Here is a 14,525-nt window from a genome sequence, read left to right as displayed (position 1 = left end):
ATATCGCCTCAAAAGTTAACTGCAATGTATTGGGATTTCTATAAGAAATGCCAGGGCCTACTGCCTAGCATAGTGTAGGTAGCCTGTGACTCTATGAAAACCGTTTCCAAGATGTGTTTTCAGTATTGTTTTTATAATACTTTTATGGTTTTCTAGAGCCTTGGACGGGGTAAAGAGGGACGCTATCGCGTGTGGATCCCACCAGGTCAATCTCTGTGGCGTCAACTCCATTTGTTTTTCTAACGATTCAAAATCAACAATGTCAAGTGGAGTTGGGTCCTCTAAACGAAAGTCCCATGGCCATCTCGCAGTTCTGACTGTTGTCTCCTGAAATGTCATTGTCAATTGTAGTCTCTGATTCAAGGTTGAAGCAATGCTAAAGCATCGTGAAAATGGTGCCATAACAATGAAATGCCTCTCTTGAACAAAAAAAATAAAAATGAAATGCCTCTCTTAAAATGGAACAAAACGCGTCTCTTATCTCTTATTCTCTTCACTATTTACATGTAATATCGCTCATAGTAGTACATTTTTAAACTTGATGGTGAAATTAGAGCACGAGAAATTGACAGTGAAAGAAACACAACTACTTTTTTTAGTCTATCAAGTGGTAAATTTCCAATAGGGTCATGATCTTTTTTCCTTGTTTGATCGACAGGCTTTGAACCTCCACGCACGGTAAACCAAACGGGAGAACATGATGCATTGAATTGAAAGCCATGCTTAAAAAGAATGGCTCTAACAGAACCCAGAAAGAGCTGATGGCTAACAAGTGTCTAAGGTGGCGAACCGTTGAACATGGGAACCCAACTTTAGCTCAACTTGGCAGCCTTTAGAGTTGGGCGCCAATGACCCCATTAAAGGTTAAAAAGAAAAAAAAAATCTCACCGACCCCCATCAAATACACAGACAAGAAAGAGATCTAAAGCTAAGAATTGAACAGCCAAAAAAAAAAAAAAAATCAGATAATGCGCTTTTTGAACAAAAGCCATAACCGCAAAACCACACTTCCAAGCACACACACACAACAACCACGCCAAATGAAACGCAAACCGAACCTTACTCAATTCACAAAAGGAAGAGAAGACATCTAAGAAAAAGAACCCCTTGAAAGAACCAAGAATTTACATATTTACTATGTCTTTACACACTTTAGTATTAGAGAAACAGACCTAGAGAGGAAGTGAAAAACCGGAAAAACGTATCCAAAATTCCACTCGGAATTTAACATCACATTCACATAGAATACGCACGACAAAGTATTTACCAGCAAATTGGGGAGCATATGAACACTCCAGGACAGCAACTCCAGCAAACTGTTTCAGGCAGAATTTCACTGATTTTAATAGTAATTATCGACATCCCACGTACAAGAAGCAAAATCAACATCTAATTCAACAGAAATATCAGCAAAATCCTGTTCCAAATTGCTGTCTTCTGGTAACCTCATTTCATCAAAAAATGTTGGCGCAGGGTCATCAGAATCAAAGTAATCACATAAAACCACCGGATCTGTTAATAAATACTCATCTGATAAGTTACTTGGTTCTTCTGGGAGTTCCTGAACAGGTCTCCACCCACTTTCTATAAGCTCCAAAGAGTCACCTTTGGACTCGGTTTGAAGTTCAGCTTCCTCGTTGGACTGAAATCTGAGAACAGAAGTAGGTGAACAGAGAGACTGAGATTCTTGGCCAGAATCATACCCGGAAATCATTTCAAGTTCAATCCCTGGTGGTGAAGGTCTCACAGGAGGCTTTACAAAGTTTGTAAGAGCGTCAGGGCCTTTGATTCGAATCGCGGCTCTGTCGTAAACCAAGGCAGCTTCTTCAGCAGTGTCATAAGTCCCAAGCCAGACCCTGGTTCGACTATTAGGGTCTCTGATCTCTGACGCCCATCTTCCCCATGGCCTTTGTCGAACCCCACGGTACTTCACACCGTTAGACAAACAGTGATGTTGTTGCTTCTTTGATCTGATATTTACAGGATTGCTCTTCCTATTCGCTTGCTTGTTTTGCTTGTTTGCTGGCTTGTTAAAATTGAATGTGGAACAATCTTCGATCCTGATTTCCTTTATATGCCTTTTCACTCTCTGACGTCTCTCCTGTTCGCTTTCGTCGCTAGAAGAATCCGTGGCATCACCATCGGTAACACAAATCCTGACAATTCTAGGGGCTTTAGCTTTAGACTTCATGGAAAACCACTTGCTTGATGGCTTTACTAGCTTCTTAGTAACTGTTCTTCGCTCTGTGTATTTCACTCGGAACGAACTCGCCGGACTCATAATCAAAACTTTAACATAAAAGATGGGATTTTTTTTAAAAGAGAGAAGAATCTGTAAAGAAACGATATTTTCGAAGCAAAATTAAAACCTTGTTGGAGAGTAAAAGGGCGAGAGACCAGAGAGAAACAGGAGAGTTTCAGTTGCAAGCGAGGAAGAGTCAAAAGGCCGAGAATCGCTGTTTTATAGGAGTATCCTGAATAAAACTACTTTATTAGTTTATTTCCTTTATTTTTTTCATTCACTTAATTTTAAAAAATAAAAATCTTAATTGCTTGTTAAATGTGTTCAAAATTATATAATTAATTAAGATAAAATGGATTAAATAAAATTTGGCGATGGTTACAGAACCGGAGATTCCGGTGACAACCGGAGATCCCAAACAACTCGCCGCATCTCCTCGTAATGACACGTGTCATAGCCCTCCCTCGAAAAGAGCTCGGTCCTCTGATTCAGCTTGGTCCTCAAGTAATAAAACCTGCCTCACGCTCCAAGGGTCCATGTGTGCCACACGCTTCAACCGCATTGGATACTTATCATCAATAATGACGTTTGATATGCTGGTGAGTACGGTTACAGCCAGTCGCTGGAGAAAACCGTAACGGGAGAGAGAGAAGGACCAGTTCCGTTGCACACGTATGTGGAATCATTTCTGTGACGCCACGTCAGCCAGATCGTTTTGACTAATCACTTGATTAACATTAAATTACCAATTAAAGTATGTTAATAATAATACGTATTAAAAATTAATATGATATTAATCAGTTTACTTTTTTGTCGTCCAACCAAATTTTGATTGCTTGTCAATCAAGCGTCTAAATTTCTCCTAAAAAAAGGAAATAAATTCTTCTCAGCCGTCTGTATTTCCGCTATGTTGACCATGGAATGAAACAAAGATTCGGTCAAAAGAAAATAATGGGCTTTTTATTCTGTTACTATAAATAATAAGTTGCGCATTTTTATTAAGATTCTCATAATTCAATTTTCCATTGAGAAAATAATTAGTTTGATTACATTTACAGAAATTAAGTGTAAAAGGCTAAAAGCTGCATCCTTTTTTATTCTTATAACTTAGAAGCATTTGAATTTTTTTTTTTAATTCTAAGACAAGAGCTTGATTATCATCAATACATATTTGAAAATTTTGGTTTTTTTTTTAGATAATTATTATGTATATATAAATGATAGAGAAGGAAAGGGGTAGCGAGTTGAAGCTTGGGGGGCAAGGAATGAAAGGAAGAGCAGGACATTCTTTGTACAAGGCAGTCGTAGGTAGGTAGAAAACGATAAGAGCTTTTCCCCTCATTTGTTACTGTCACCGTTGCTCATTTACTTCACGTGACTGTTACTTAATTTTCAACACGAACCTTTTTTTTTTTTTTGGGCCATGCAAATAAAGGGGAGTTTGGGCGTCGTTAATGTACCAAATCACGTTGGAATTCTTAAGAATTTGTAGGAGGGATCTACTTTAGAAGAGAAGTATTGCTAAATTGTTCTTCTGATTCAACTGTACATGTAGGTGTAGCCTAGTGAGCAATTATTCATGTCAAAAAAAACTTCTGAGTTATGAAGTTTCAAGAGGGATTAATTCCATCATCCTCAATAGAAAGACTCGATTTTAGTCCCCAAAAACAGAACAAACAGATATATTGAACATCGTTAGCAAATGATCTTGCAATAGCTCGAGATATCAAGTACAACATCTACAACTTCAGCCAGCTTTATGACTAGCTAGGCATCCATCTGTTCTTCAATTTGTCCATTACAGGAACAATGACAACAAATGCACGCTTGATTTATACACTATGGGTAGTGAGGAGCAATATCCTAAAAGCTTTTACCAATACCAATTATTAGACTAGCCCATGGCATACTTCTGGGTCCAGCTCCTAGCAGTTGACTCATACTTAGCCCTGTCTGTCTTGTACATATGAGCAATTTCTGGCACCAGGGGATCATCAGGGTTTGGGTCCGTCAAGAGGGAGCAGATAGAAAGCAACACCTGAAAGAGGAACCAATAACCTTTCCCACCCTCTTAAAATACAGAAATGATTAACTTTTAGAATGGAATGTACATATTTGAACCCATCCATCCACCAAATTATAAGGGCTAGAAATGGTGGAACCTAAAATGACACTCAAGACTATTTGAACCATCTTTTAAACCTGTTGCTTTTTAACAGCATGTGTTGGATGAATTCAGGAAGAAAGTCAAATGAATCACATCTAATCAAGAAAAGTTCAGCAATGAAAATGTACAATTTCGTGGGAATGGCTTAGATGGAATTTTGTCCAACACAGCTGCCAAAACACACGTCAGCATTTGCTAATAAGATTCTCAACCTACTAACAGTGCCTCATCAAGCAAGGAGCTGGGAAGAGTTCTGATAGACAAAATTAAGGGTCACTTTTGACACTTTACCCCACTGTACAAGCTTAACACCTAAGATGAAATTTTCTATTCAGAAGAAACCATATTGGCCAATTATCCTGACTTCAAGGTTTACGGCAGATGAATTATAAATATTTATTAAGCCTATCTGATATTCAATATTCTATCTACCCATACTTCAAATACACATGCCTATATTGGACTACGTCAAAATTATTGGGCATAATTAGATTGTAAGAGATTATTTAGAGTTGAAACCTTTGATATGGTCAGGGCTGGGCTCCACTGCTCCTTCAGTATGTCAAGGCATATGCTACCATTGCTGTTGATATTTGGGTGAAAAACCTTAGTTCTAAATGCAACCTGCAAGAAGCAGAAGTAGAGGAAACATTGAAACAAACAGATTGAGGTAAAGTTCATTTCATAGCTCTACTAAAAGCTTTTACTCGACTTCGACCACAGTCAAACCCATCCACCCCAAAAGAGAAAGAAAAGGAAAAAAAAAACCTAGTTTGTTGCATGAGCTACTGTATTATTTACACTCATACATACATACATACATACATATATATATATATGCACTCGATAATCTCTAAAGCATGGTTCATGATAGTCTTGCATGAAAAGGTTATAGGATAACTACAAAATCAGCATAAAAGAAACACAAAAAACATAAGATTGAATAGAATTTATCCCTTACTTTGGGAGGTTTAAAAGGATAATCAGGAGGAAAATGAATTGTCACTAGAAAGACACCTCCAGTATAAGGACTATCAGAGGGGCCCATTATTGTGGCTTGCCAATGGAACATGTCTTCAGCTACAGGACCTGTCAGCATATGGATACAAAGTAATAGATCATGCTATCATCCCATGGCAGACAGAACACACACCTCTTGCAACTGCATCCAAGAATCCCATCAAGATCAAGAGGAATTCCAATTTCCAATATCCTTAATTAGTAGTACACGCAAGGAACTTCAAACACAGAAAATAACACCTTGAACTTACAAACCCCTTAGGACTACATCCCACAACTTACAAACATGAAAATCTTGCCATTTTACAATGTTAACTCTTCAAAAATAGAACTGACCAAAAATTTCATGACCACGATTATTTAAAGAATAAAAACAGGATTAAGGAAACAAACACTGCATACCAATGAAATAAAGAATTTGTAAGTAAATCACAGGAGAAATTGCTGCATCACAAAACTATTAGACATAGATTGAATATGCTAAAAAGAGAGTAAGATAATCAATCAACCGATACCCTATTAAGCACCCAAAAATCATATCTAGCGAAAACTATATACTTCTCTGACATTGGCATCGTTGAACAGTTTGAACAACCAAATTCATCATTAAATAAAAGTCAAACCTTCATAACTAGTGCCTGGATGTGAATAGTACAAACGGATACCATTGATAATGCCAAAAACCAATAAACTTCAGTCATACCACAATCAAAGCTACAAATCTTTTTTTTAAAAACTGCACTAACTCCATGACCAGCATAGATGAAAATAAAGAACATTTGAACTATCGCCTTTATAGCATAAACACGTACAACCAATTGACATAAAATCTCATGAATTCATTGCTGTAAAATTATACAGAGGTAAGGTTGTATTTTGCGGATAAATAACCATATTAATGCTTCATGTACTACTGCGTAAGCCGTTTAATTCCTTCTTTTCATGGTAAACAACAACTCAATTGCCATATATTTTGTTACAAAGACATAAAACATGAATCATTTCAGGCTTTAATCTGTCTATTTTCAGGTTTATTTTGGTTTATCTACAAAAATTTAACCACAGTTTACTTTAGCAGCACCATAATTCAAAAACAAATACATGGAAGGAATAAAAATTACACACACACACCAACAACGAGCCATCCATATGAACACGAGTATAAATCAAGCTTCAGGAAAAATCTTTTTCAAAAAAAAAAAAAAATTGGAAGAGAAACGTAGATATTACCAGCGCTGCATGAAGTAGGAGGATCTTTCTGCAGATCCTTGAGCTCTTTCAAGATCCGCTTCGAAGCCATCGACAGAGTCCGAGGATCGTGTCTGATCTACGCAGAGAGTTGTAGAAAGAGAAAAAAAACAAGGAAGAGTTCTAGAGAGAGAAACAGAGGAGGTGATCTGGCGGAGAGATGTGGGTCCCCTGTTGAAAACTACAAATGAACGAGCCAACGACTGTGGTTGGAGATGGACATGGATGGTTCATTGGTTCTATTTCTGATTGGTCCCTGAGGACCCTGACCCTGACCCGGGATGGAACCCGCTTAGCATTTTCGGACCCTGGTCTGGTTCAAAGGAGTTCTCCTGAATCAGTGATGATGTGTCCAAGTTCGGGTGCCCGGATTTAATTGAGTGTTTTGGTTATCCGTGATGGTTGGACCTATCATGTCATTTTTCGCTTTTTCTTTTTTTTAGTAAGAAATTATAAATCAAGCTTTTAGATTTATATACCAATTTTAATGTTTTTAATTAAGTATTTTAATTTACGTAATAATATTAATAATGCTAAAGATTTTCAATTAAAAAACAAGTCAAATTACCGTCAATTGAAAAATTAAAAAATAATAATAATATGGTTTCAATTAAAATGGCAATCAAAATTATCTTTTTTTTTTTTTTAGAACCTAAATTTCGACACAATCAAAAGCAACTTCTTTCTTGTTACAAAATTTTTTAATTTTATATCCTTCTAAATTATGATTTCGAACATATATATAAATAATATAAGATATTTTGCTTTAATATTTATAATTAATTACAAATATATAAAAAAAATTTTATAAATTTTTAATTTACCGTTAAATTTTTCTTACTTAATTACATACTTACATACTTAATTAAAGAAGATATTATATATCTAAATTTTTTGAAACTCGTAACTTTCAAATTTTAATTTTAGTAACATATTAATTAATCTAATAAATAATTAATAATATGTGATATTTTTAATTAGTAATGTCTATTGTCAAGAAAAAAGAGGGGGATCCCGTCGTAATTCAAAAGTCACAGAAAAATACAATTATCAAGTCATCAACCATAACTCAGCTCGATTGGTTTGCACTACAAAATAAAAAAATAAAAAATAAAAAACATGACATAAATAAGCCATAATTTTCTTAGCTGGAAGATTAATAATGCAAATGTCATGAGCAACCTATCACAATCAACATTAGGTTGCTTTCCCATTATAGAGCCCTTCCCCTACCCCTTGTTTGAATCAAAGTAATTTGGTATTTTCTTCTCTTAAGTTTTACAAAGTCTAAGTTCTACTAATTGTATTTATATAGAGCAAACAAACGAGTACTGTAGGTATTTTAGATAAGATTATTTTAAATTTTTTGTATATGTAATTTGATCATTATAAATATGTTTATATTTAAAGAATCGTCAGTTTAAAAATTTATTATTACATTTATAATCAAATATTTTTAACAGTGAAAATTTTTACAGCAACCGAAAAAATAGGCATAATATTTCACATTAAAAGTGAACCGTGTTCAATTTTTTTTTTTTGACATTTATTTTATTATTACTTTATGAAAATAGGACTTTAATCCTAAGATATTCAACAAAGGAGAACCTATAGTTTCTTAATGAAAGCATTACCACAATTAATTACCATTCATTGAACCAGAAAAAGGTAGCCTAAAGATATTACTACGTAGTTCAATAGAAAAGAGAGAGGGGGAAGTCAATACTAATTAATACATGATATTGAGTTTAGTTGCATCCCAACCTGAAAATTTTAACAATAATCGTCAAAGTTTAAAAAGGCTAGGAGCCATGATTTGCCAAACTGAAATGGACGTGTTTCCCATAATTTGAAATATATCAATTTGGAAATGTGGCCGCAGTTCTTCTGCAACAAATGTGGGAGTGATGATGCTTCACGACAATTCGAATCAACATAAGGTTTTTTGGTCAAGCATCCGCGTCACATCCCATTCTTCTTCCTTTCTGAATGTTGCGTGGCCATTATAATCAAAAGCCAAATCGCTCGGAAGGTGTGGAAGGAACATCAAATTTACAATTTGCAACTGACACTGAAGTTTTAACTTAGATCAACAATAAAGTAACACTTCGAGACAAAAGAAAACCAATTTTTGTAAGAAAAGGGAGAGCCAATTCCAATTGAAATTTTAACAATGTAACATTGAACTGGTTTTGTGTAAAGAGAACTTAAATTACGTAGACCCTTTTCTTTATTCTTAAAGTATATTTGCCTAGTATTTAGACAACGCACAAAGACCGAACATTCCCTGTTGTATACCTGAAGTTGTGTTGGTTTTTCATCCGATGGACGCAAAAGTTGCTTTTCTCCTAACCGCAATGGGAAGGGGGGAATTCGGTGGCGTCGGTGGAACTTTTGAAAACGACTAGTTAGTGGATAACGGCAGGGACGCTCCTGCCCCACGTTGAAGAACATGCGCTTCCATCCAACCCCACCTTTACCGCCGGACACACACCCGCTACACTGACCACCGCTACCTGTATATATATATATATATATATATATATTTTCACAAGGTTAATTTCATCACTTCTTTGAAATTCAATGACAAAAGGAAAAGAAACATAAAAACCGAATACTCAAACTCTAGCTAATAAATTTAGAATATTTTCTTAAAAGATTCTATAAAAAGTAATAAATTATTGCTAATGAAAATCCTTGGCTATACTGCAAATTATGTTTTTATAATAGTTAGCATTTTCAATTTAATATTACTACTATCGTATATAATGTATAGTAATTAACTTAGCATTTATTTTTCATTTACCCAAATATAGGGTAAACAACTTAACATACCTTGAATTTTTTTTTTAATATAGAAGAATTATAATTTGAAAATAAGAGAAATGACTATAAACGTTAAAATTTATTAACCATCGTCTCTTAAAAATGATTGTATATATATTAATTAATAAATCTTAAAATTATTTAAGAAATTTACGACTCATCGGTGAAAGGAAATTTTTTTTAATATTGAAAAAAATTTTCAAGCACAGTACTTCGTATATTACATGACAAACGAAAATTTACACGGAATGCCTTACAAAAGAATATAAAATGCGTGCTTTGCTTGTAGCGTATTTTGACATAGAGTTGAATTCAATTCATTGTGTTGCAGAGACCAAAATACAGTGGCTCCATAACTGAAAAAAGAAACCCTTCTTTCCCATAAGAGACAAACTTCTCTTCTCCCCACCTATATCTTTTATAACCTTTTTTCTCTTTCTCTCCTGCTTGCACTTTTATCTCCTTCTCTCGTCTACCCTTACTCATTTCCAATGACTTTGTCTTCCTGATCCGGTTCTCTGCGTTTCCACTTTTATTCTTTCTTCCTAATTACATCATTACCAACAACAAGATTTCTCCTTTCTTTTGTTGTTTCCCCTGCGATCACAAAGCTCATCAGATCTCTGTATCATTCATTCATTCATCAATTCCTTCGATATTGCAACCCCGTTGGCTGCTGGCATATCTCTGATAAGTTTCGCGTTTCTCTACAATTTCCATGTCTTGAATTTATATGGCATTCATGTTTCTTTAGACTCTTCACCTGTTGCCTTCTTTCTTATAGGTTGCTCTGTTTTCAATGCCCATTCTCTAAAATCAAAGCTTCATTAATCATAATTGATTTTTGTTCATTAAATTCTGCCAATTTCTCTCAAATTTGCATGCATGTACCTATTTTCTTTCACTTAATTGCAAAAGGAAGCTTCTTTCTTTCTTCATTCCCTGATTTCAATTTTCATCTTTGCAATCCAGGGTATCATAATTCTATACCAAAGCAATGTCCCAACCACCATTGAAACCGGTTCTCCAAAAGCCACCGGGATACAAAGACCCAAACGCAACGGCTGTCCAGCCGGGGTTCAGACCCCCGCCACGAAAGCGGGTTCTCCCACCTTCTTTCCATCCGAAGAAAACAAAGAGTAGCTGTTGTCGAGTTTGTTGTTGCTGTTTCTGCATCTTCTTTTTTATATTGTTTCTCCTCATCATAATCTGCGGCGCTGTTTTCTACCTTTGGTTCGACCCCAAATTGCCCAGCTTTCACGTCCAATCATTCCGAATCTCCCGCTTTAACGTCACCAAAAAACCTGATGGAACCTACCTCGACGCGACAACGACGGCGAGAATCGAAGTGAAGAACCCAAACGGAAAGATGACGTATTATTACGGCCATACGGAAGTTGACGTCAGCATTGGGGAGGGTGGGGATGAGACTGAGTTGGGAACGAAAACGGTGCACGACTTCAGTCTGGGGAAACAGAAGACGACGAGTTTGAAAGTGGAGACAAAGGCGAGTAACAAGCTGGTAGTTGATGGGGTTGGGAAGAGGCTTCTGACTCGGTACCGAAGCAAGACGTTACCATTAAACGTGGAAGCTCGGACGAAAGTTGGAGTGGGTGTGGCAGGGTTGAAGATTGGTATGGTGGGGGTGACAGTGAAGTGTGACGGAATCACCATGAAACAGCTTGACGGTGGTGACATGCCTAAATGCGTCATCAACACGTTAAAATGGTAAAACAACGTTAAACTTTTCATTACTTTAATTGAATTAAAACAAATCCTACTTTCATTTCACATTTCTTACACAGCAGAGATGAAAACGTTAATTTCAGATTAAAAAAAAATGTAAATCTGCTTGTTAATGACATAAATTTTATTAATTTGACAATAGTATAGTATTATTAATCTTTGTTGTGGATGATTGTCTTCTAGTTCAAGTGGGAAAAAGAAAACAAATTTCAAATTATTTAGAATGCCTAACGGTCTATGACGAATTTAAAGCCTGAAAAGTGTTGAAATTTTGTTTTTACATGACGATGTTTGGTACCATATGATTAATTCAAAAGTTATTTTGATTTACATAAGATGATTAGATTATTATAAAATTAAGTATAGTTATTATTATTATTTATTTAAATTAAAATTTTACTTTGTTTCAAAATTATAATTATTTTGTATTATAAGCTTTTGGCTTTAGAAAAACAATATTCAACGTATTAAATTTAAAAATAAAGTATATGCTTTTTTTAACTCTTTAATGTTATATGAATAATATAATTTTTTTTATTTCCATTCTATTATAAATGCAATAGATTTATTTTTATTTTTTAACTCATGTGTATACGACTTGTATACATTAAGTGAAATGAATTTAAGAAAAAAAAAAAAGAAGTTCAAGTAATCAAATCTCAATTAGTTTAATATAAGTAAAATTTAATGGAAATGAAATAAGCAAGAAATAACAAGGAAATGATAAGGGTGAGAGTTATCCAATATAGGGAACTTTGGGGGGTGTGGGAGCCAGATACTGCTGCTTTTTTGGCAGTGAGAATCACGTCAAGAATATGGCAATTTTTCCATAAAATATGAAAGCCTTTGAATCGTGAAATATGAGAAATGCTACTTAACTTACTTTTGTGATCGATGGGTTTCACTGTGTTGATGGAGATTGTTGCTTTTGGCTGCGCAGGCTCAACATTCATTAATACACTTCACATGCAAGGGTAGAAAAAAAGACTCATCCATGACGCAATTCTTCGACATTGGATCGTAGCTAGTTTTGGCTCTTCTTTTTTTTTTTTTTTAATTTCCTTAAAATTTTATTTATACAATTAGAATAATTATTTTATTCATATATACATTATAGTTGTGGAAAATGAAAAGGAAGATCCAACACCAACCAAATAGTACCATTCATATCTATCATATAACAGCACAACATGTGTCCATGTCTGAACTTTGGCTTCTTATGTTGTAATGGGCATGAAGGACCATATAAATTCCATTTTTATTTATGGGTTTGAATTTAATTATTTGTTTATTTTTGGTGGTTGATTGATCATTTTTTTTTTCTCTTCCTTTTATCTGTTTTTAGATTAAAAGAATCCATTTTATGGTTGGTACGAAGTGGGGTTTGATTTGGTATCGATCCTGACCTACCTCACAAATTGGCATTTTGCCTAAGTGAGAAAAAAAACATTAAATTAAATGAGAATAAATTAAGGTGCAACATCGGGTGTCACATTGAGCAGAAAGTGGGAAGACAATCTTATGGGGCTACTGCTTTAGACTATGGTTGCCATGTAAAGTAAGGATAAACATCGAAAAAGATATGATATCTGCTTTCTGCCCTTAAGACTCCATTTTTTTTTTTTTTACATTAAGGAAAGGTACTTAATTTTAAGAATAAATAACGTTGTAATAATATATTTTTCATAAATATTATCTTAGCAAGTGTCATTACACATTATTAAATTTTTTTTATTAATGAATTTCCCAAACCTACACTAACCACTAGGAATCTTGTGCTTTTGCATTCAAAATGATGGTTTGGAGTTGACAGGAACATAAAATTAACATTTTTATTTTCTTGTGCTGTGAGAACACCTTTAATCATGTTATTAAAAAAATATGATCATCATGTGGTGTGAAAATCAAACCTTTGATTTGATTGCACACCAGACAAAAAGTATAACTTTCTCTTTTTTTTTTTCAAAATTTATGGGAGGTAAATTATTATAAAATTTGTAATATTCTTAATCCAAATTATTTATAACACAAAAAATAGTATATAATATATATTTTGACCTTGCTTTTGAGTAAAAAAAATTTATTTCAATCATTAATGCTTGAGTGCAATTAGATATAACATTGGTATTTGGCACGAGATTTATATAAAATCCAGGGAAATGGATACAAGTACATGAAATATAATAAAGGTATATACCTAAGTTGATAGCCAAGCCCATATCCTTGTAATAGTAAAGGAATGGAATAAAGTCAAACCAGCCCAAGAGGAAGTTGATTGGTTTGGACTTAGGCCCAAACCCACAAAGCCAGTTCCAGTCAGCTAATACTAACCTAGCTAGTTAAACGACAGCGTCTCCTAGATCGAAGCAAAACCCAGGAGGATTTGACGAGCGACAGGTGGGCAAAATTCTAATTACTTCCTGTTCTAGCCTCAATCATAACCAGTTGGGTGTTTGTCGCTTCTGTCTGGTGCAAAGATGGAATACGTGAGCCCCGAAGGACTCCGCTTGGACGGTCGAAGTCCCATGGAAGTGTGAAGCTTTCTCTCTTCATTTTTCTTCTAGTTTATTTCCATTTTGTCCATCTTAATTTTTATACTCACATTTTATCGTTTTAGCCTTTATTTTTTGGTCTTATTCTTTTATTTTCTTCATCCCAGATGAGAAACCTTCGTGCAGAGATTGGTACCGTGGCAAAGGCTGATGGTTATGTGCCACTCCTATAACTTGCTTTATTTAACAATATAGTTTTTTTGGGGTACTGCTAACGTTATATCTACTTATAAAAAATAAGTTATATCTAAAATTCCTAGCTCTTTATTATTATTATATTCAGTTCTGTTGTTTTTGAGATGGGCAATAACACCAAAGTCATTGCAGCGGTATGTGGCCCTAGAGAGGTAAAGTTTTAGTTTCATTATGTCCGTAGAGACCTTAACATTATTACACATTTATATGGCTCTTGATAGTTTTTATTCTTTGTTTTGTGGATATATACATACATACACACACATATATATATATATATATGTATGTGTGTGTATATATATCATTGTGTTTTGAATTTGATCTTCGTTTGAATCTGATGTTGGTTTATTCTATCGAGAATAAATGTAGTCATAGCCAACAAATTAGTGACCAGGTAATGGTAATGTTCTTTAAATCATATGTCTAAATGTTGCAGATTTGAATGTAGACAATCCTGGTGTTAATATGTGATGGATATCAGGTGCGCTGTGAGTACAGTATGGCTAATTTTAGTACTGCAGATCGCATG

At 34.6% G+C, this 14,525-nt stretch overlaps 3 protein-coding genes across 5 annotated transcripts; 1 reads left to right on the top strand and 2 right to left on the bottom strand.

Annotated features, from left to right (window-relative positions):
• Positions 1–189: 189 nt before the first annotated feature.
• LOC111313923 (ethylene-responsive transcription factor CRF5-like) lies at positions 190–2,432 on the bottom strand. 2 transcript variants are annotated; one of them, XR_016332494.1, is made up of 2 exons: positions 1,268–2,432; positions 190–327 (listed from the first exon to the last, which is right to left on the bottom strand). XR_016332494.1 is itself a non-coding variant. In XM_022914802.2 (1 exon), exon 1 carries the CDS (start codon positions 2,279–2,281, stop codon positions 1,343–1,345), a length of 939 nt encoding a protein of 312 aa, XP_022770537.1. In that variant the 5' UTR covers positions 2,282–2,432; the 3' UTR covers positions 1,092–1,342. The 2 variants fall into 2 exon arrangements, 1 of the variants encoding a protein (XP_022770537.1); XM_022914802.2 differs by lacking the exon at positions 190–327 and having other exon boundaries at positions 1,092–2,432.
• A 1,493-nt stretch (positions 2,433–3,925) lies between these two features.
• LOC111313921 (ubiquitin-conjugating enzyme E2 28-like) lies at positions 3,926–6,861 on the bottom strand. Of its 2 annotated transcripts, none has more exons than XM_022914798.2 (4): positions 6,660–6,861; positions 5,371–5,498; positions 4,929–5,033; positions 3,926–4,280 (listed from the first exon to the last, which is right to left on the bottom strand). In XM_022914798.2, the coding sequence occupies exons 1-4, from the start codon at positions 6,727–6,729 to the stop codon at positions 4,137–4,139; spliced, it is 447 nt and encodes a 148-aa protein (XP_022770533.1). In that variant the 5' UTR covers positions 6,730–6,861; the 3' UTR covers positions 3,926–4,136. The 2 variants fall into 2 exon arrangements, with proteins under 2 accessions (XP_022770533.1, XP_022770534.1); XM_022914799.2 differs by having other exon boundaries at positions 5,371–5,571; positions 6,660–6,800.
• A 3,493-nt stretch (positions 6,862–10,354) lies between these two features.
• Positions 10,355–12,529, top strand: LOC111313327 (uncharacterized). The gene is made up of 2 exons (XM_022913995.2): positions 10,355–11,231; positions 12,190–12,529. Exons 1-2 carry the CDS (start codon positions 10,501–10,503, stop codon positions 12,203–12,205), a joined length of 747 nt encoding a protein of 248 aa, XP_022769730.2. The 5' UTR covers positions 10,355–10,500; the 3' UTR covers positions 12,206–12,529.
• The last annotated feature ends 1,996 nt before the right edge of the window (positions 12,530–14,525 follow it).

This window comes from Durio zibethinus, chromosome 23 (assembly GCF_047325235.1).
Source record: "Durio zibethinus cultivar Kanyao isolate XHJ-2024 chromosome 23, ASM4732523v1, whole genome shotgun sequence".
Taxonomy (NCBI): Eukaryota; Viridiplantae; Streptophyta; class Magnoliopsida; order Malvales; family Malvaceae; genus Durio; species Durio zibethinus.
This window is presented reverse-complemented; position numbering and strand designations above follow the sequence as displayed.

Coding starts and splice junctions, on each gene's coding strand:
- LOC111313327 (XM_022913995.2), top strand. CDS start 10,501: ATGTCCCAACCACCATTGAAACCGGTTCTCCAAAAGCCACCGGGATAC.
- LOC111313921 (XM_022914798.2), bottom strand. CDS start 6,729: ATGGCTTCGAAGCGGATCTTGAAAGAGCTCAAGGATCTGCAGAAAGAT. Junction 5,499..6,659: donor TCCTACTTCATGCAGCGCTG/GTAATATCTACG, acceptor ATATGCTGACAG/GTCCTGTAGCTGAAGACATG. Junction 5,034..5,370: donor ATCCTTTTAAACCTCCCAAA/GTAAGGGATAAA, acceptor TGCTTCTTGCAG/GTTGCATTTAGAACTAAGGT.
- LOC111313923 (XM_022914802.2), bottom strand. CDS start 2,281: ATGAGTCCGGCGAGTTCGTTCCGAGTGAAATACACAGAGCGAAGAACA.